A 23,587-nucleotide genomic window follows, 5' to 3' on the forward strand; every position below is an offset into this window, starting at 1 on the left:
TTTTCGGTATTCACAAACTATGATTTAATAATAACTTTCTGACTTTCGCAGACTCCGCAGTACTAGGACAAGCCTATCTTTTTATGCATCGAGTTTTCCACCCCAAATTTACGCCTAAATCGGACTTTGCTAATAGCAACAAAAAAATGGTAAGCTTACACAAAAGTGTAAGTTTAACTCTGTGAATCAGGCAGGCCCAAGGCCCAGTAGACATCCAACTGATCTTGACAGTATGCGGCATCCATTACTCAGTGCTGCACCTTCGATGACGCACTTTGTTCCCAGACCATCACCAGTGTAAACCAGATTTAAGTGCTGCAGAATTAGAAAAACAAATAGCAGTCATCAAAGCTATGTCTCACTTGAATATTTCTTTCGTGTACCATTCGTGTATTTACCCGGTCTATCTGATGGTCTATCCGCCCTTTTTGATGGTGTATATCTATATCGGATCAGTGTGTTAAAGTGCATCCTCTTGTATGCCTTTGGGCCTTGGCGTGTCTTACGCTTCCGGATGCCTGCAGGTATTCTGCATCTGTCTATGCAAAGGGCTTTGTAAGGTTTCGCTCTGTTAATTATGTGACTTTCATTTCAAAGTCCAGGGGTGTGATTCACAATGGTAAACTTACACTTTTGTGTAGCTCTTTTTCGGTATTCAAAAACTATGATTTAATAATCACTTTCTGACCTTCGCAGACTCGGCAGTACTAGGACAAGACTATCTTTATATGCATCGAGTTTTCCACCCCAAATTTACGCCTAAATGGGAGTTTGCTAATAGTAACAGAAAAATAGTAAGCTTACACAAAAGTGTAAGTTTAACTCTGTAAATAAGGAAGGCCCAAGACCCAGTAGACATTCAACTGATCTTGACAGTATGTGGCATTCATCACTCACCTTCGATGACGCACTTTGGGGCATATTACCAACAACTAGCGATAATTATCGCTAAGTTGGCTTAGCGGGAATATTTCTATCGCCGCCCTTCACCTGTTTTTATCGCTGAGATACCTTGCTATTAGCAAGGTTTATCTCAGAAGCGATAAAAAACAGGCGCAATGCGTGAATATCGCTGTCAATACAGCGATATTCAGGCTTTACCGTGATAATGCTCTTAGCCATGTTATCCACCTCTCATTGGATAACTGGTATTAGCGACAGCTTGGTAATAGGGCGATAAAATTATTGCCGCTTTAGCAGGAAAAAGTCCTGCTAAAGCGGCGATGCAAATGTGTACAGCAGTAGCCACTATTAATTCCTTTAAACAGTTGAATCGCTTCTCATATCGCCATATTTAATTGATGTTCCATTTATTTCCCTCATATAGTTAAACATACACTTAAGATAGCTATGAGCGCTACTGAATCTGAGAGACGACAGAATGTGGAATACCAGTCACTTGGACAATATTTTACCAGGCGCTATCTCTGGAATGTTTGCAGTGCTGGAATTTGCCCTCACAGAGGCTACACCAGAAGAGTTCCCCAGGGAGTGTTTATTGATTTAAAAGATAAGGCGTGTAGGTCGTTTCTAGATCTTGGTAAAGTGAAATGCAAATTAACAAGGTGTCTGGGCACAGACCCTGGTTCATCAGAGTGCAGATTAACCAATAATAAATTGCTGTTTGCAGTTAGAAATAACGATACCTGCTGTTTCAATTTGCAAAGATGAGATACAAATAAATAACTTAGCAGTATTTATTCGTGCAGTTGGCATTATTTTGTGGGGACCAACACTTATTTTCGTCAGCAAACGTTCACCTTTCTTTCACTCAGCAAAAGTAAAGGGAGAAAGTGAAAGACAGGAAAACTGTGACTGAGGGAGAAATGAGGAATGAAAAACAAGCTGCAAGATAAAGAGATGGGAAGACTAGGATGGTGGAAGAAAGAGGCACGCAGTGGAATCAGGCCCAGGCAGCACTTGGAATTGGCAAACGCTGGCATCTAGTGGCACTGGCGGGGGGGGGGGGTTCCTAAGACAATCGTTGGGGGCCTCCACTTATCATTTAATAAATTATGCATAACTTAGCTGTGGGGTGATATGCTAATGACTTCATGATAGCAGACTGTTTTGGCAAATAGTGTCAAGGGGGCTAATTAATGCTTCAGGTGTGCCCTGGCCCCTTCAGCGCCACTGCTTCTTCTGCCCATCATTCTCATGTGTAGTTCCAGGAAGTTTATGTATCCACTTCTTAACCCCTTCCATGCTGATGACGAACCCCAGCCGTCATGCACTACGATGCTCGTGTGCTGATGACGGCTGGGGTTCTTCACGGCCCGCCCCTGTTCGTGTTGTTTACAGCACACCAGGGGAATCGCGGCCGCATGGAAGGGGTTAAACCCCTGTTATTATGTGTGTCACGAGTAAGGTCTGTTGAGTGTACACTAAACTCACAAAACAGCCCTTTTGACATAGGTCATGCATCCATCAAATTCTAAATTACTCGTTTGGGGCGAGAACGGTCCTCTTCAGGGCTTTGAGGAGAGTGCGCCCAAGCCCTGAGTTCATCATGGCAAATCTTGGAATATGTAACCCTCCCTTGGCACGCACCGATTACGAAAGTGTGCTTTCGTAAAGGAATTTCGTAAAGGATTTTTAGTGACTTGAATTGAGATCCAGAGCAAGACTGTGGTCCGGAAGGGCAAACCAGTTGCAACACTCCTCACCATGTATGACTACTGTCAGCACAGCAGGCTGTAGAGGGCTGACAGTGGTGGCATTGATGAGATAGTAGCAAACACAACAAGATAATGGAGGGAGTGCTGAAACTTTTCAACAACTCACCCCCAGTCATAGATCTGGGTTGAATCCATTGTTCTTCTGCTCAATACATACCCCAGTTTGAACCCAGCCATATGCAAACCAGCCTTGACCGTGCTCCTCATGGGAGCAGTCCAACCGGAACTGCCAGGCCAGGTCCTCCGTGGACTGGATATAAGCATTTTAGGACCAGTTTTGGGGCATCCCCAGCCAGCCAGGCTAGCTTGAATCCAGTGGCATGGAGAGCACAGGTCACTAGTCTGGGCATACCCTTGGCCAGTTAGGGCAAACATACCAAACACAACAAGATGATGGATGGGGGCCGTCGGGGAGAATAAGTGGGCTATTGTCCAGAGTCACATGATCCTGAGCGGCGGCCAGTTATCGAACCGTGAGCCCCGTGCCCCGGAGTCAGATGATCTGACTGCTGCGCCACACCTCTCCCCGTAAATCATCATTTGCTGAGGTTGATAGAAGCACGGTCATAGATATATTAGATCTAGGATTACATCAAAATATTGTAGAGGGAGTAAGAATGGTATGACACTACCAAGCCTTATGGAGGCAGTAGGAAAGCTATATTGATACCAAGAGTCATGGAGGCAGTAAGAATGTATTCATAAAACCAATACAAAAACCAATACAAGAGTGGGTGTGGTTCCAGTGGGAGATGGCTAAAATGATTCCTGTGTCGAGCATGTCCAATTAGGCTACATGTTAACCCTAACTCTTTTTAATCTACAAATAAAAGCCTCAGAAATCATTTTGAAGGTGTGTATAATGCTAAAGGTGCCACGTAATATCATTGTACAAATCTAGGCTTAGCCAGCTAGCAGGGATTACGCCTTCGTGTTGCTTCAATAATTTCCATGAAGTATTATAGAGACACATCCATCATTTAAGAAACGCTGGGATGCTCAATCCTAGTCTAGTGTGTTTTTTGTTATCAGCGGGAGAGGATGTGGCCTAACAGCTAGGGCGGTCGACCTCAAAGCTAGGGAACTGGGTTCGAGTCTCGGCAAGGATGCTCAACATCCTGTGATTCTGGGCAAATAATTTAATCTCCCCGTGCCTAACAAAAATGAATGTGCCTGTCTGTAACACAACTGGTGTTGATGTAACGCGCTCTGGTACCTTCGGGTCTAGTTAGCGCTATATAAAAAAAAAAATAAGTCTTGCGTTTCTGAAGTTGGATGAACTTAGGATGGCTCCAGCAACTTTGAATAAATTAAACAGGGGTAATTGTTAAGCTTTAGAGGTTGGTACTGGCATTGGCAGCGCAATGGGTGGTGCAAGCTGCAGTGGCCTACCGAAAAGGGACTTTTATACAAACTAAGCATTGCCAAATGGGTTTGATGGACACAACATGTTAAGAGTTTAAATTGGTTAAGAACCAGGCTTAAATGTCCCTCCATTCCCTAAAGGCTGGAGTATCCTTAATGCCACTAGCATTGCTAGACATGTCCTTGGGTGGTGGTGCACATTCATCTGACCTGCTCCCAAACAGCCCATGTGGGACCTGATACACTACTGGACACCCCTAACCAGAACATTGAGCACTCGTTGAATTTCACGGTACCGTGGACAAGGAGTCAATGTTTAGGACAAAAAATGAAGTGTGCAGGTTGAACCGAAGTACAATACAATATTGACAGGTTCAATAAATATGGGGAGGGCTAGTCAAAGTTATTGTACATAAAAGAACAACATTTTAGTAATACATACAAAATATGTACACAGTGAAAACTGAGACCAAACAGCAACATTCTGTAAATCAAATACACATTGAAAATCTATCAGGAAAAAGAGGCCACGGAAACCACATTTCCTTCAAAAACCTGGTTACTTTATATTTATTGTTCGCAAGGATATACAGTTTGTGATCACTAACTGAACGGGGGCACTGTACAACTTACAGAAACAAGAGAAACACATTAGGACAATCGAAGTAAATGGTCTCAAACATTAGTGTTAAGAATGAGGGAACCCTAAAATCTCCTTACCTCGTGGTTTAGCACTAGTGTTTGCCATACCCTAAAAATGTTAACATCTTCTGACTTGTCTATCTTAGCAACTCGATCATGTGCCTAGAAAAAAGCTCTGTGAAGTGATTGGCGACCTTGGGATTCTTCCCTGTCATATGGATACTTCGTTACATATATTGCGTTAAGTTAGCATGAGTGCATTACACGTTTAAACAGCCTTTTTTCCTTCGGCTTCAGTTTTGCACACGACACATACTTGTTGTTGTCGCCTTCACCCTAGAAGCGGTGAGGTGGTTTATTTGAGAATAATATGTTATTTCTATGCTATCAGCTTTGTCTGGTACACTTGGTACAACTGTCTGCACACTGAGAGCTGCACACTCTAAAATTAACCTAACACAAGGTTGCTGGGAGGCTTGATCCTCGCACCACATTAGACATAACACAAATAATGTTGATGCCAACATTTTGGGCTCTACGCGGGTTTAAGATAGAGTTACACGGAATGAACGTAGACACTTGGTGCTGCGCATGAAGAGAGCTGGTAGCTGTTGATGTGAACTGCTCCTACTGACATTGAGAGGTATGGGGCCGCCCTGCTAAAGCCCAAATGAGACCTTCTTAGATATAATATAATATGCTAGATAGGGTGCGCGAAATATAGGTGATATAGATTTCTATAGAAATTGCATTATAACATGCTAGCACCTTTTGCTTACTATGGATTAGTGACTATGCTGCTGACTCTGATTTTTATAATCTGCATTTTGGTATTATACAAGATACTGCGTTTGAGAACTTTGCATTGAATAATAAATATTTCAAACTTGCACTTGTGTTCTTTGACTCTCAGTTTTGGTTTGAAATGATTATATAACGAAAGAGTGTTCATGTGTTCCACGACTCCTGAGGTATTCTAAAGATCATGTTCTGGTTTGTCTAAGACATGGATCATTCCATAATGATCCATGAGACACTGTAGCTAGCTAGGTAAGGAGATTTCTGACACTGAGATGAGTTTTTGGATCATCCTAACTCACTGAGGTTCTAGATCTCTATGCACAGTTCTGTGGGAGAACGGAAACCCTGCTACATGGCGCCCAACGGATTGGTTGGCCGTATTTCATGACACTCGAGTAGTATATCATTCAGACCTTAACACCTTCATTCCCGTTTCCGGTAAACGGTGGTGTCGGAAAACCTACCTATTTTTGAGATAGGTCTTTTCAAGCTTGAATTTTTCTAAAAACGGTTTCTTTGAATTACTACCCAGTTGTGCTACGTAGTGTTCTTTGTCTTTTTTCACTTCCTGTGCTAACATGGCCGTGGACATAGCGCAGCATAGCCGAGTCGCGGTTCGCGACCACTTGCGGGGTTATAATGTACCCGCGGAAGGCTTGGCTGTGGTTCTAGTGGTGAGTGCGGAACATGCGTACCCGTACGAATTGTTTTATTCCTGGGTAACATTTCCGGCTTTGGATGCTAATTCAGGTGTCTACCATTCATACACTGCCACGGATGTACCGGCAGCTTATGCTCCGTACAGGGCACTGGAAGTACCTATTGACGCTTGGCAGCACGGAGTTTGGTTTGGTGGCGCCCTACCCCATTCTTTAACGGCTCCGAGGTTAGGTCCTTTGTCCATTCCGGGCACAAATTGGCCCGCTTTGGGTGGATTTACTCCTCATCCTAATCGCACCACTTGTAACGTGGGTGACCTGCGGCGTCTTCATGAGGTCGCGGTTGGAGTGATTAGAGCGCTTGTTCATTACATTGGTCGTAATATTCATGGCGCAGCCCCCGCAGGTGCGCAGCTTCGGGCGGAACAGGCTGGTTTGAAAATCAGTCCTGTCTTGGTGAATTCCGTTATGGGCAGAAAGCCAGAGAATAAGGATGATTTTCCTTACTGGCTTGCCGAGAAATTCGACCAACTGGAGGCTGTGTTTCCTAATACGACTCCGGGTGAAAAACACCGGATTCTTACGCTTAGTTTACCGAAAGATTTAGCCCCTGAACTTGCTGACTGTGAAACATGGGGTAAGACTTTTGCAGCGGTTTACTCGAGGTGCTATGGCACCCCGTCAGTGTCAAACCTTTCTGAGGTCCTTAAACGTGTTCAGGATGATCACGGACCGGAGTCGGCGGTCGAATTGGGTATGCGCCTGAGCGGCTCATTTGAGACGGTTTGCGGTCTTATCCTTGCAAATGTCAAGGGGGATGCAGTGAACTTTCAGGTGGCCAATGCTCTGGCGTTAATTCCCGAGGCCGAGAAACCCCGTCAGCTGGCAAGAATTATTGTGGCGGCTTATAAAATGGTTGGCCGCACTTCTAAGGGTTTAAAAGCTTTTTCTGAAAAAGAGAGGAAGCAGCCCCAGGGACAGTCTTCGGAAACGGGTGGACAACCCAAGTCCAAAAAACAAAATTGGCCTAAAAAGCAGAAGCAGGGTAAGTAACAACAACAGCAGACACAGGTTTCTGGTCCTGCACCTTCGCAGCCTGCGCAGTCAGAACGAGTTTATGATTTGCGCGATCGCGCGATGATTAAAACGCCAGAGAGATATCAGGCTTCTGACCAACGCTCTCCTCGTTCCTTTCAGGACTCATCGGCTCCGTCAACCGGTGGTGGAGGGGGCGGCAGGGGCAGGGGTGGCCAGCAAGGACGTGGCCAGCCCCGCACGCGAAGTGAAGGGGATCAGCGGGAAGACTCTACGCCTAAGAGACCGCAGTTTGCCAAGAAGAAAGTCGCTGCCTTAACGGCGCATCGATATGCCCCAGATAGTGAGAACGCGGCTTCAGAATCTGACGTGGGCTCTGACCTTGCTGGACAGCGCGGCGGAGATTACCATAGTGAGAGAGGCCCTCCGTCCACTGTTGAAGGTGACAGCGACTGAGACTTTTATTGGAATTGAAACAGCAGATACGCATGTTGCTCCCCCTGAAAGACTTTTTGAAATTGTCCTGTTGATTGAAGGTGACATGCAGCGAACTGTAAAAGGGGTATTTTGGGAGAATCTTTCGGATACGTATGACATTTTGCTTTCGGAGGCTGACTGGCCCCCACCTTTTGTTCTCGCAGCTCCGCGAGGGGAGGAGGTAATCCTCCCCAGTTTCACGCACACTGTGCCGAGAGTGGAAGCGCTGCATTTTGCAGAAGAGTGGGCTCTGGTTTTTGCGCCGGCTGTGTACCGGAATCAGTGTGGCTGGGATAAATTGTCCCCTAGCCATGAGATTCCTTTACGGTCACAGCCGCAGCCACAACCCCGGTATCCCATACGGCGTGAAGCTAAAGCTTCGGTCGCGGCTATCCTTGAACAATTGGAATATCAAGGTGTAATTGAAACGTGTGTGTCACCAATGAATAATCCCCTTTTTACTGTTAACAAGCCGGACGGCTCATATCGTCTGGTTTTGGATTACCGGCATTTGAACTCGCATTGCCGTAACTGTGCAGTACAGAATACTCACGGCTCTGCCCTAGTGAATAGTCTTGAGCGTAAACGGTTCAAAACCACGCTTGACATTTCCAATGGTTTTTATGCACATAGATTAGATGGTCTAAGTTCCCAATGGACCAGTTTTACGTGCGGCGGCGTATAAAAAATGTTTAAACGACTCCCAATGGGATATAAAAATAGTCCTGGAGTGTTTTCCGCCCGCATAGTCTCTCTTTTGGAGAGTTTCGATCCAGTTGCATGTTCGTATGTGGATGACATTTATCTCACAGACGACGAACTTTGGGTGCATCTGTGTCGTGTAAACAGCATAATTTGTAACTTTGCAGACATGGGTTACAAGTTTAACTTTGCAAAATCACACATTGCGGAGTACACCGTGTTGTTTCTAGGTTATGAACTTAACCATGAAGGAAAGGGATTGGCTCCTCACTTCCTGGAGAAGTGCGCGCAGTTGCGCTCTCCGACAACGCTGAAAAAATTACAGTCTTTACTGGGTTTTTTAAATTTCGGGAGGACATACATTCCGGAATATGCCCAGCGTATCAAGCCTTTATATGCCTTGGTACAACCATCTTTTTCCAAATCATGCTGGCTGCCTGAGCATTCAGCCATTCTGCAGTCTTTGCAGGCTGATTTGCTCACATCTGACTACTTACAGACCCGTGATAACCAGACCAACCGGGTGATAAGAATTATCCCTGGGACGGTGGGTTTCACATACCTGACTTTTAATGAGGGGGATACTGTACCTATTGCTTACAAGTCACACTTGTACACTTCGGCTGAACTGCGTTTTTCCACTGTGGAGAAAGTTTTAACGGCTGTGCAGATGGCGATTCTTAAGGAACGCGCCCTGTCGCAGGGAAAGCGCATGTTGGTTGTTACCCCGTGTCCTGCCTTGGAGGCGGTCACGAAAGCCAGTGTACCGAATTCTAAAGCTTTGCACCCTCGGTGGATTCAGTGGGCTACATCCTTGACATCTCAGGATGTCACGTTTATTTTTGACGCCGCTTTACGGTCGCAGGAGTATTTACAGTATGAATTTGTTCATCCTGCTCCTTTAGCAATGCGGCCGTTGGAGGATTTCCACTGTATCATTTACACGGATGGTTCGGCGCAGGTTGCGCATGGCTCTAAACATGCCTACGTTTCCGCTTGCGCCATTGTGGTCGGTGCCATGGTGAACGATGAGTTCAAGTCCAGTGTCGTGCACACGCAAACACTAGGAGACTGCACCGCACAATTAGCAGAGCTCCGTGCTCTTATGCTCGCATTGGAGTACGCAGATCCTAGTGTGACGACTTTAATCGTAAGTGATTCTTACTACTGTGTCCAGTCTTACAATGAGAACTTGTTCTTTTGGATTCAGAATGATTTTCGTGATTCCAAGGGTAGCACAATAAAACATAAAATGATCTGGGTCCGAGTGGCGGAACTTAAAGAGAAACTGCCGCTCGTGTTTGTGATTCATACTCTCGGCCACCAGCGCGTGGGAGTCCACGCTGTTGGCAACTCGCTTGCTGATGAAGCAGCGAAGTCAGCGGTATCAAAATACTTAGTGGCAGCGGTCACGAGGTCCAAAAGCAAAATAGATGATGACATCTTAGCAGCAGTTGCTGCCACGGCGAAGGGAGGTAAATATCCTGCGGGGTTCCCTTCGAAGTACACATACCACTTAAGTCCCGATAAGGTTCCTTATGTGAAAATTCCTGAAGTTGGAGAGCGTCTAGTTCCCAACTCGGATCGCAGAGCTTCTCTGATTACAGCGGCTCATGAAGGTGTGGCGTCTGCGCATGCGGGCGTCTCAGCCACTGTATCTCAGCTACAACAGAGGTTCTGGTGGCGGGGACTGTACAAACAGACGCGCGATTATGTCCTTATGTGTGACATTTGTCAGCAGATCAAGCCTTCTACTGCTGCGCGTCCGCCTCAGACACAGTTGTACATCTCTAATAAACCACTTGGATGTGTTTATTTGGATCACTGCGGTCCTTTTTCTTCTGATACTGCGTATAAATACATCTTAGTAGCAGTTGACTCATGCACACGCTTTGTATGGGTATGGCCGCATCGAAGCGCTGATTCGCGAACTGTCATTAAGGATTTGCGTGTCTTTGTGGGAATCTTTGCTTGTGGTGCTTTCCATTCGGACCAGGGTCCGGCTTTCGCCTCTAAGGCGTTTAAGGATGCTATGGTTTCGTTGGGAGTACAGGTGAAGTTTTCAAGTCCCTACAGGCCTGAGGGCAATTCTGTAGTAGAAAGAATGAACCGCGACTTAAAGCAATCTTTGACAGCCCGTGTTATAGGCACTGGTAGAAACTGGCTGACCCACCTCTATGGCGTGCAGCGTGCGCTTAATAATCTCCCTAGAAGGTCTCTGGGTGGGCGGACCCCATACGAAATGCTCTTTGGTATCAAGATGTACGTCCCTGACCTTGATGGTGCAGACTGCCAGGCCCAGGCCGCGGTCTTTGACGTAGATGAACATTGCAATGTTTTACAGGATCTACAAAAGACCAGAGACAGTCTTGCAAAGGAACACTTGCCCTCCACGTCGGATGATGCGTTGCAGATCCCGGTAGTTGGCTGGCTACCCCAAGTTGGAGAACTGGTTCGAGAGAAGATCGATAACAAGAAAGAGTTTGGTCCCTCATATCGAGCGCTGGTTCGAGTCCTTGGAGTGAAGGGCACAAGAACAGTCATTTTACCACCACTTCCAGGTCGTAAAGAAAACAGATTTATTTCTATTGACAATGTCAAGACACACAGGGTGGCCGATTCTTCATAGCATGACACCGGCTGTATCCTGTCCTTCCATGGTGAGGCACTCTGTGCTGGCTATTACATCTGGTGCAGATCAGGAGGTGTCCCTCGAGATGCCTGCCATATCAAGTCCTTTATTAAATACTATTCCTGTTACTAACATTGATGAGGTGACCTATGCAGATCCTGCTGATTTATCTATGTCCGATTTACATGCTCGTTTGGCTAACCAGTCCAGATTCTCTTTTGACTCTGATTCGGAACTTTCAAAGAAACCATCGACTATTGCAAAATATGCCACGTTGTTTAAAAAACATTTTTTAGTTCCACCTTGGACATACATTTGGCTGATACTATTTTCATTTTATCTTTTTATGTCAATTGGTTTTGTGTTTTATTTTTTCCGCCTGATTGATGGCCATTATGTGAAAGAAAGAACAGGAATTCGGTACCTTAATGGAACATTGGCCCCTCTTTCCTCCTCACATTCAGCACACAGACTAAAGAGAGACTTACATTCAGTAGAAATTACTGCTTGGCCTGTCCTTGATGGGATTGTGTGGGATGCGGTTAGGTTTCAGATACATGGCCCCACAGAGGTTATTAATGTTCCTAATGTGCTTAGAGTAAACATGGGAGATGTGATTAAGCAAAATATTCATTCTGATGATTGGGATCTTCAGGCCGTAGAAGCATTGTTCTCTGATTTGAAATATTATGCGGCCTTTGATGATGAGGATTTATATTTAGATTCTGTCAATTATGGTGATTTGTTTTGTTACCAACATTATGGAAATCATTTCTTGCACAAGACAAGTTCCAGGCGGGTTCCTGTGAATTACACTCAGTGGGAACATTGCCCTACTCCTTTACAGGGGAGCTCAAGTACGTTTCTGGGAAAATACTCTTACTTTACAGATTTTAATCATTCAAATCCTGAGTCGTTTTATTTTAAAGTGAACCAGAAATTTATGCCCAAAGTTAGGCTAACTGACACAAAATTGTTGTATTCAAAGTCCTTTCTAGAAAGGTTATCTGTGGATGGCTATGAGTTATGGAAGGATGCTATTGACCTTAAATCGATTTGGGGTACCAAAGATTGGCAGGTACAAGGCACTGAGGCTTTGCATCGTGCATGTCTCATCCCGAATCACATGTTGTTTTTAAATTCGACTGTTTCCCAAACAACATGTTTTGGATTGGCTACATCTAAAAAATTAAATACCCCTACTATCCCTGATTTGGAAGAATATTCAGGTTGGAGTAATTTCACTACATTATCCATAAGTGAGATACAAGCACTTATGCAGAATTCCTCCTTTAATATTTCCAGTTTTGATCCAGATGGGTGGCTTTTATGGCAAAGAAGCTCTGATTCTTGCCAACGTCGTTTTTTGGGTTTGTCTGAAGGTTTTACACACATCAGGCCAGATCCCAGGTTTGACACAGATCACACTGTTACAACTTATTCAGTAGGCAAATTGTGTCAGAACTGGTTACAACATTCCACATTAGCTGCAGTTAAACTGCATCTGTCACAGTTGAATGAGAATATAGAGCTAAATGATTTTATAAAAGGCCCGACTATGGGTAGGTCTAAACGCTTTATTTATGCTGTTTACAATGAAATTTGGAAATTTTCACAAGTCGAAGCAGCTAAACGCCTGAGGGCTATTGATCAAGCCAATTTGGAAAAAGTGCTTGCAGTGGTCGATAACAGTATTAACATGCTTTCTTCCAGAATTTACACATTGGATAATATTGTTTCTTCTGTTGTTGATATTGTACATGATGAGGTGTCCACGTTATACCATGGTCAAAATCAATTGCGTTCTGTAATGCAGTTTGCCTGGACTCTACAGACAATTAAGGCTGGTCGAGTTCCCTGGACCATATTGAACATTTCATCCCTTTTCGCCCCTTTTAATCTTACTGAAAAACAGCGCATGCTTTCAATGCGTGATGCATCATTTTCTATGTTACATATTGAGAAGCTAGAATCCTTGCCTTTTTCTGTTGCTGAAACCACTACTGCCACATGGCTTATTCATGGTTTAATTACATTACCATTTCCTTTATATAAATTTACTAACTGTATGCGGTATATTGCTATAGGACGATATGAACCACTAGGCAATGCATTCCTACATGAGGCATGGTCATTACCATACACATACAGATGTCTGAAGGATGGGAAAGAAGTGAATCTTAATGGTGAGGAATGCACACAGTCACCTGACCATTCATTAATATGCAGACACATTCAGTTACACGGTTCTTGTAATCAGGACCGCCCAAATTTAGCATGTGTTTTAAAAGGCACGCCAGTTCCAGCAGTGGTTCCCACATTCACATTGTTAGCTAATGGTAGTTATTTACTTTTAAACAACGAATTATGTTGTGGTTTATTAATTGGTGTGGCATATGTGGTAACTGTATCAGAGCGTGTAGTGTGCTGCAAGAATGTTCTATACCCACCCACGCATGGTTCTTCAGATGTCTCCATCTGGCCACGGATTCCAACCTTGGAAGCAAAATTCAATGGTTTAAGCAGAATAAGGGCCCTTTTGTCTCAAAAACAAGTGACCCTGAGTTCGGCCCGGGAAACTTATGTCCTTCACATAGCCAACACCCGCACAGAGGTGCAGGCGCTTTTAAATACTGATTTGCCGTTTCATTTCTGCGAGCTGGTACACCAGATATTTAATGCTTCTTCAACGACTGGGCTGGCACATTTTTTCAAGTTAGTCAGCAGTGGCCTCGTGACTACGTTTGAGAAGGTTTTTGGTATCATTCCCACGTTTTTCCACACTATTTTTTCGAGTTTGTTTGGTGGACTACCTGTGTTACTGGCTGTAGCCGCAGGCATTCTGTTGGTGTTTTTCTTCATAAAACATGGATGCCCATCCTGCGCAAGACGCCGTTCAACGCCTCCTGACACTGTGCCGTAATCGGATGCTCAATTACTATGGAACATTGCCGCTTGCAGCATTAAGCACGGCCTATAGATTGTCATTTCGGTTCACCGACTTCACGTGTGTCCAACCTGTGTTTCACTGCCTGAGCTGCGAGTTTGATTGGGCCATTGATTTGTGCCTATGCTTGAGGACTGCTCCTGACGTCGATTTTGATCAGCTAATGCGTCCCGTGGTGGCTCATGAGTTGATCTGTTCTGGCGAGAGAGTTATGGCCTTGGCAGCAATAAATGGAGTTCTGGGCCAATGGGAGATCTCTGCAGCGGCGGATGCCTTTCTGACACACAGCGATCTGGTGAACCCACCGAGTTGTCCTCTGACGTTACAGGAGGATCCGATGCTGGAGGAGCACGTATGTTCTTTCCCGTTGCTGAATTGGATTGCAGAACTGTTTTTGGATGATGGCAGTGATTTCATGCTGGAGGCAGTTGCAACTTTCTTTGCATATACTTTCCATTCATGACATGCCTGGGAGGAGTGCTTTGTTGTGAAATATGACTTTCCCCTCGCTGACTTGGAGAGATGGAGTGTGTTCAGCTGATGGAGAGTTCAATCACGTGATGTCGCTGAGGATTACGTCATTGTGGCACATGACTTTGGATATCGGATGAGTGCCTTGTTTTTTCTCTTACAGACATTTGGGTTGATGCGGCCTGGTCCTACTTTCATATTTTGAGACCTGGCGAATAACTTTTGGTTCGAAAGTTTTGTTTTTATTTTTAGACTTGAGGCCACTGTAGGCATTCATACATGTTCATTCATACATATTTTTAGCTTATTTTAGCTTAAGATTATTGAACTTTGCTTTCAATTTTTGTATCTGATTTAGTATTGCCTTTTCCCTTATGTTTGACGGTGCTCGGACCAATGGGGGGGTGTCATATGGATACTTCGTTACATATATTGCGTTAAGTTAGCATGAGTGCATTACACGTTTAAACAGCCTTTTTTCCTTCGGCTTCAGTTTTGCACACGACACATACTTGTTGTTGTCGCCTTCACCCTAGAAGCGGTGAGGTGGTTTATTTGAGAATAATATGTTATTTCTATGCTATCAGCTTTGTCTGGTACACTTGGTACAACTGTCTGCACACTGAGAGCTGCACACTCTAAAATTAACCTAACACAAGGTTGCTGGGAGGCTTGATCCTCGCACCACATTAGACATAACACAAATAATGTTGATGCCAACATTTTGGGCTCTACGCGGGTTTAAGATAGAGTTACACGGAATGAACGTAGACACTTGGTGCTGCGCATGAAGAGAGCTGGTAGCTGTTGATGTGAACTGCTCCTACTGACATTGAGAGGTATGGGGCCGCCCTGCTAAAGCCCAAATGAGACCTTCTTAGATATAATATAATATGCTAGATAGGGTGCGCGAAATATAGGTGATATAGATTTCTATAGAAATTGCATTATAACATGCTAGCACCTTTTGCTTACTATGGATTAGTGACTATGCTGCTGACTCTGATTTTTATAATCTGCATTTTGGTATTATACAAGATACTGCGTTTGAGAACTTTGCATTGAATAATAAATATTTCAAACTTGCACTTGTGTTCTTTGACTCTCAGTTTTGGTTTGAAATGATTATATAACGAAAGAGTGTTCATGTGTTCCACGACTCCTGAGGTATTCTAAAGATCATGTTCTGGTTTGTCTAAGACATGGATCATTCCATAATGATCCATGAGACACTGTAGCTAGCTAGGTAAGGAGATTTCTGACACTGAGATGAGTTTTTGGATCATCCTAACTCACTGAGGTTCTAGATCTCTATGCACAGTTCTGTGGGAGAACGGAAACCCTGCTACATCCCTATCTTCTCAATGTGCTAGTGAGGTTACACACTGACAACTATGCACACCTTAGATGTGGAAAATATGGGGAACTCTCTTCACGCTTTCCTGTCAGAAAGTGGGTGAGACAGGGATGCGTTTTAGCCCCCACTCTATTTTGTCTCTATATCAATGGCCCCATTGACTTCTTAAACAACATAAAAGACATGGACGCCCCAAAGCTTGCTACCGGGAAGATACCTGCGTTGATGTTCGCAGACGATACCTTGTTATTGTCTAAGTCACCACTAGGCATTAAACACATTTTGGACGGGTTTGCTTTGTTTTGTAGTATGACAGGTTTGGAGATTAACTTATCAAAGACCAAATTCATGGTCTTCAACCCTCCAAAGAGCACACGTCCAAACCCCTCTCTCAATGGTATCCCCTTTGATAAATTAAGGACATTTGATTATCTGGGCATTACATTGTCTGAGCAATTTGGGTGGGGCCCACAGATGACCAAAGCAAGGCTTAGGCTCACACAGGCAACGGGTGGGATAATGTAACTGTTGAGAACTTCTGCTTTTAAGCCAGCAGCTCCAGTGGTGGAGATATTTAAGGCCCAAGAATGAGGGGCTACACCATATGGGGTGAAGCTTTGGGGGCATGGTTCTACTATGGACCTTGTATAATTTTATGAGACAGCTCATAGGACTACCACACAGCACCTCACTAGTTCCCCTCCGCATGGACTTGGGTATGAGGTCATCGATGAAGAGATTGCCCTCAGGCCCTTGACATTTTGGCGGAGGTTATGGGTTATTCCTGAGCTGACCCCTCATAAAGACAAGCTAAAGGAGCTCCTCCCCAGACTTAACTTTAGGAAAATACCGTAGCTGGCCCATATCAGGAATCTTTTAACCAGGCTTGGGAGACCAGAGCTATGGTCAACTCCTGAGCTGTCTTGTCCCTTGATATCCAGGGCGGATCTTGTGAAACATTACAAGCAATCCAACCTGCTGTTTCTTCAGGAAAGTGCTAAAGAGGGCAGGCTGACGATGGAGTTCCGACAAATAAAAGAGGTGTATATGAAGGAACATTTCTGGATGTAATTGATCCACCCACGACCAGGAAATTGTATCTGCAATTTAGATTGGGGAATTTACCTTTGGCAGTGCATACCAGTTTATGGGCTACTTTAACGACTAAATCCCAAATCCATGTGCTGTTCTTCTGCCCGACCTATGTGCTGCCTCATAAACATTGGTTAATACAACTATGTAAAAACCTAGAGTTTACCCGTTGTGCAGAGGCTTTTAGAGTTTTAAAATATGATACCGACCCACCAATTGTAATTTCAGTATCGCGGTTTTTAAATGCCATGTGGCACACTAGGAGAGGACTTTCAAAGCAATCATAGGGGAGGATCAACTTGAGGAAGCCCTTGTTAACTTTTTAGTGCATTGCAATAATCGTTTTTTCTCTATACATTTGAATCTGATATGAGTTTGCCATGTGGTTTTAACTGTGCATAAATCATGAATTATGAAAGTGTAATTATCGAATAATTTGTGTAAATATTTGGAGATTGTTTTCTATGCACTTTTATGGCCTGATTGTCTGAAATAAAGTTTTTACAGACAAACAAGCAACTCCAAGTCAATAGTCAGTGGGGAGGCACATGGGTACTGAAGGGACGGCTGATGGCTCCTTGACCCGCATGGAAAAGTGTACACACTGGAAGCGCTCAAGTCCTTTCCTAGATCTCTATGTAGCCAGAACGTAGGTCAACCATGAGCCGGACATCTGCACACAAAAAACTGGGTTAAGGAAGTACAAAAACATTAAAAAGTGTTACTGTGAGGAAGTTTGTTTGCATAGCAGAGTCATGGCTATAGCTGGCGTCCAGGCCCCTTTATCCACATCTCTGGGCTCCTTGGAGGATCTGAGTCATCCATGCAGGCAAGGTTAGATGCATCAGGAGGCCAGGGCAGCAGAGCTCCACAAGTTCCATCCAGGCTTGTTCCTAGCCCTCAGGATCCAAGTACACTCATTACCATGTTCTGGACGTGCAGAGCTGCACTTGAAACTAGCATTTTGCACAAGACCAACTGAGTTGCTGTAAGGATGAAAGTCCCCAAACCATCTGTTCCGCTCTTCATTGTTTGTTATTTTTTAAACTTTGTCTCTGAGGTTCCACAGTATTATCCCTTGGAGGTATGGTTTCAAGAGCCTCTAATCTAAGGGGATCCCACCGAAGGTGTAGTTCTTTGCAAGCTTTAAAAGTTCCTCCTCTGAGAAATCCTGTCTAGAAAAATCCTGCCATAGTGACTCTGTATAAGAAATGTTAGAGCTGTATACAATAAATGAAATCAAGTATTCACAATATTTTCACCTTTTTGATACAAATTATTATTTTATATTGATCACGTCTAATTTGGTCTATGAATTTGTGATGTTTTAGGGATTGTGTTATCAGTAAATTTGAAATGATCATTACTTAAACCAATAATGATTACTGCATATAGTACAGCTGTTTGATTCATCTTTGTGTGACATCCTAACTCTCCAGATCTTGAAGTAACTTGCATGCAGATAACATGCCTACAGAGCTAATATGCAATGCAGTACAATGGAATGTTTACGAATGCATCTCCCATTAGCATGTGGTGTTAATCTCAGTGTGACTCTTGTCCTGCTGTGTCTGAGTGGAATGTCAGGCTAAAAGCTGAAGCAACTCTAATGATCCTTTTTGTGTTATTCTAGAATGTGGGCGACCATTGGCTTCTAGCCGGATTGTGGGTGGAAAGGATGCAGCCGAAGGGGCGTGGCCATGGCAAGCCAGCGTGCAAGTTTACAAACAGCATGTTTGTGGAGGAAGCATAATCACAAACCGTTGGGTGCTGTCTGCGGCTCACTGCAACTATAACACGTAAGTAAAATGGCTGTGACCTTAAGGCTCCTTTTAGAACCAACTACTAGAAAGTTCTGAGAGCGGAAGACAGAGAGGAACTGCAAAACGTCCAGGATGCACATGGCCACAAGGAGATCCTCAGTCGAGGGCGTATGAGGATAAACCGCAGTGCTTAATTTGAGCCAGTGGTTTCCAGTAATTGTTGACACCGGCACTTATGACAGCTGCCACATGGTGGCGCTGTTTATATAATTTAGAGATGAGAAGAACAGCAATTGTTTACTAATTCAGTATGCATTAAAAGCAACTAACACCTGCTGTGCAAACTATTTTTTATAGCTTTGGGTCCTGGAATATGCTGAATTGTCACACTTGTAGCAGTGTGCTGGTTAGTAGTTGTGTAGGTTCTGTCACTGGCAACGCTGGCAGTGGCAATGGGTGGTGCAAGCTGTAGAGGGGAAACAACCTTTACGACGCAGTCATTACATCACACTACACTTACAATGCAGTCATTACATCGCAACATCCTTTACAACGCATGTCACTACAATGCAGGCATTACAACACATACCACTACAACGCATGACACTGCATCACATGTCACTACAACGCAGGCATTACAATGCATACTATTACAATGCATACCATTACAACACATACCCGTACACTATCCAACACTTACCCTACTGTTGCACCCCCTGGAGTTAGAATAGTAATTTTTAACCCCTACACCAGCGTTTCCCAAACTGTGGTCCGCGGACCCCCAGGGGTCCGTGACACATTCCCAGGGGGTCCGCCAGACTCGAGTGCCTTCCATCAGCTTTACTGAAATGACCATGCGCTACAAGCCCTGATAATGACAGCGCAGGAGCGGCGGGATCACAACAAAATCACCACAATTAAATCGGGCAATCACCATTCAGCTTTAGGTGCAAGCTGAAGGGTAATTGGCTTGTTTTATTATTTGATTATTCGCGCTCGCACATCAGTGCGTGTTCCCTTGCATTTGCGACCAGCCTCAGAGCATTTTGCCGCCCAATGTCGTGTCTCCACTTTCTGCCCTGAATACGGAGTACTGCTGTGCCTCTTGTTTCAATGGTAAACAGCATTTATTTCCGGCACCTCAGGCCAGCAGGAGGGCTTTTACCCGATGGAAAGCACAGATACGGATGTGAGTGTTTTAATTTACGGCTATACAAGCCTAGACCAGGGGAATTTGCAGCAGCCTTTTGAAGTGTCTTCTCGTGTGTGACGAGTGATCAGCTTGTTGTGTGCTGGTGGCAGTGACATCATGGTTTATTCCTGCCGTTAGGGATGCTTTCATTAAAGGTGTGCCTGCAAGTGTAGTCCAAATGTTTGAATTTATTTTAACTTGGTTTATTCATGTCACGTTATGCAATCAATGCATGTAATGATTTAATCCTTATTCTGAAAACTGTATTTACCCGACACAGGTGCACCGTGATTGTCATCACATCATAAACTAAATAGCCCCCCCCCACGGCCCCCCCATTCAAAACCCTGCCTTGATGAAATATGCATATGTTAAAAGTGCACACACACATTTAAAAAGTGTTTCCTTTTTATTTATGTTATCAGCCTCATGGAAGTGAAAGAGAACAGCGCTATAAAAATCCAAGTTGCTTTTTCTAGAAGTGTGTCTGAATAAACACAGTTATTCAGGGTCTTGTTGATCTACCTCTTGCTCCGCCCGCCCTACTGCTGATTAAATGAAATCCATGACTTCAAGGGGCTGCACACATTTTTTTTTTTTGATCGCTATGGGTGACTCAGTCACTGAGGTAGATTTGCCATTCCTGAATAATTGTCATTCATAGCTCATGAAATAAAAATATGTATGCTGCTCCTTCAATAGGTAGGAACCCAAGGCATGATACTAATGCCAAGTGCTTGGCCTGACAGGAATGAATATAAGTGCCTCATGTTACTACTGAAGAACTGTCATCTGGTTTACTAATCTGTATTACTTGCATTATTTTAATTTACGGGTACACAAATGCACTTAAAATAACTTAACATGCTGCACTACACGGGACCAGTGTCTGATCTCAGCGCCCGACATCGCCATCGCCATCCCAGAGGGCTACAAGATCACCCGGAGGGACCGCACCGCCAACCAGATGGGAGGAGGCATCGCCATCATCCACAGGAACACCATCCGAATCACGACTAGCACCGACAACACCCTAACCACCGCCGAACACCTGCATTTCCAGATCCACACCGATCCGAAGACCCCCCTCAGAGGCACCCTGATCTACCGACCCCCGGGACCACGCACTCAATTCAGCGAGGACATCGCCGACTTAGTCAGCCCGCATGCCCTCCCCTCCGCTGACTACATCCTCCTGGGGGACCTCAACTTCCACCTGGAGAACAACAATGACCGCAAAACCAGCACCCTGCTCGACAACCTCGCCAACCTTGGACTCCAGCAACTGGTGAACACCCCCACCCACCTCGCCCCGGACACACACTCGGCACCGTCTTCTCATCCAGCAAAGACATCGCCTTCAGCCACGCCACAGAACTCCACTGGACGGACCACAGCTGCGTACACTTCACCTTCAAAAGAACGACGATCCACCACCACCAGCAACAGGTTGCCCGCAGAAGCTGGAACAAGATCACAGCCGACCAGCTCGCCACCTCCCTGAGCCAGCGCCCTCCTGCCAGCTCAGCGAACCCCAGCCAGGCCGCCGACAACCTCACGAAGTGGATCAGCAACTGCGCGGATGAACTCGCTCCTCTGAGGACCCCGCCCAGCAGACCCGGCAGCAAGAAAGCCCCATGGTTCACCGACGAACTCAAGAGCTCCAAGAAGAACTGCCGAGCCCTCGAGAAAGTCTGGAGAAAGGAACCTACACCGGACAACATGACCACCCTCAAACTCGCCACCCGGAAGCACCACCAACTGATCCGCGCCGCCAAGAAAACTGCATTCAAGGACCGGCTGGACAACAACGCACACAACTGCAAGGAACTCTTCAACATCGTCAAAGAGCTCTCCAACCCCAACGCCAGAAACAACGACATCACCCCCTCGCAAGACCTCTGCAACTCCCTCGCCTCCTACTTCCACAACAAGATCGCGGACATACACAACAGCTTCAGCACCCAACCGACACACGCCACGACCCCAGCAACACCGCCCACCACCACCCTCCGAGCCTGGACTCCGATCAGCACCGAAGACACCATCCGCATGATGAACTCCGTCCACTCCGGATCTCCGACCGACCCCTGCCCTCACCACGTCTTCAACAAGGCCGACGCTGTCATCGCACCCCACCTGCGGGACATCATCAACACCTCCTTCGACACCGCCACCTTCCCTGAGAGCTGGAAGCACGCCGAACTCAGCGCTCTTCTCAAGAAACCTACAGCAGACCCCACCGAACTCAAGAATTACCGCCCAATCTCGCTACTCCCGTTTCCAGCCAAAGTCATCGAGAAGACCGTCAACAAACAGCTGGCCGCCTTCCTCGAGACGAACGGATCCCTCGACCCCTCGCAGTCCGGCTTCCGAGCCAACCACAGCACCGAGACCGCCCTCATCGCCGCCACCGACGACATCCGAGCCCTGATGGACAACGGAGAAACAGCGGCCCTCATCCTCCTAGACCTCTCCGCGGCCTTCGACACTGTCTGCCACCGCACCCTAGTGCAACGCCTCAGCAACGTCGGAATCCAGGAGAAGGCACTGGAATGGATCGTCTCCTTCCTCGACGGAAGAACACAGAGAGTCCGCCTACCAGCATACAAGTCAGAGGCCACCGAAGTCATCTGCGGCGTCCCTCAAGGATCCTCGCTGAGCCCCACCCTCTTCAACGTCTACATGAGCCCCCTCGCGGCCATCGCACGCCAACACGACCTCAACATAATCTCCTACGCCGACGACACCCAGCTGATCCTCTCCCTGACCAACGACCCCGCCGCCGCCAGAGCCAACCTGCACGAAGGGATGAAGGAGGTAGCCGAGTGGATGTCGACCAGCCGCCTGAAACTGAACTCAGACAAGACGGAGGTCCTCATCCTGGGCTCCACGCCCACCGCCTGGGACGACTCCTGGTGGCCCCCCGCCCTGGGCACCGCACCCAAACCGACGAACCACGCACGCAACCTGGGCTTCATCCTGGACTCCTCCCTCTCCATGACCAGACAAGTCAACGCCGTCTCCTCGGCGTGCTTCAACATCTTGCGCATGCTACGGAAGATCTAAATGGTGGATCCCCACGGAGACCAGGAAGACCGTCACCCAGGCCCTCGTCACCAGCCGTCTGGACTACGGCAACGCCCTCTACGCCGGAACCACCGCCAAGCTCCAGAAGAGACTTCAGCGGATCCAGAACGCTTCAGCCAGGCTCATCCTCGACATCCCACGAAACAGCCACATCTCCGGACACCTGAGAGACCTGCATTGGCTCCCCGTCAACAAAAGAATTGCCTTCCGTCTCCTCACCCACGCACACAAAGCCCTACACGATCAAGGCCCGAGCTACCTCAACAACCGAATCAACTTCTACGCTCCCAAACGCCACCTCCGATCAGCCAGCCACGCCCTCGCCGCCGTCCCACGCATCCGTAGAGCGACAACAGGAGGAAGGTCCTTCTCCTACCTGGCCGCCAAGACCTGGAACTCCCTCCCGACCGACCTGCCCCTGACCCAAGACCACCTCTCCTTCAGGAAGAAGCTCAAGACCTGGCTGTTCGAGCAGTAACGGCACCCCCCCCCTAAGCGCCTTGAGACCCTACGGGTAAGTAGTGCGCTCTACAAATGTCTTGATTGATTGATTGATTGATTGATCTCAAGAAGATGAAAGTGCTTCATTTCGGATGTGGCTTCTCACCTAAGGACGTGAGCAAGAACATGGTGCATCATGGCTGAATTTTGTTCTTTTTGGGTCTATGGCTGCTGCAGGGGAAA

At 46.0% G+C, this 23,587-nt stretch overlaps 1 protein-coding gene across 1 annotated transcript in view; it reads left to right on the top strand.

Moving 5' to 3' along the window:
• Window positions 1-23,587, top strand: part of LOC147703612 (serine protease 33-like) — a 361,144-nt gene that overhangs the window by 78,895 nt on the left and 258,662 nt on the right. The window contains exon 3 of the mRNA XM_086931947.1: window positions 18,492-18,657. Coding sequence (XP_086788073.1) covers window positions 18,492-18,657 — 166 coding nt within the window. The remainder of the gene's footprint in view (window positions 1-18,491; window positions 18,658-23,587) is intronic.

The sequence above is a fragment of the Lissotriton vulgaris genome, chromosome 7 (genome assembly GCF_964263255.1).
Source record: "Lissotriton vulgaris chromosome 7, aLisVul1.2, whole genome shotgun sequence".
Lineage (NCBI taxonomy): Eukaryota > Metazoa > Chordata > Amphibia > Caudata > Salamandridae > Lissotriton > Lissotriton vulgaris.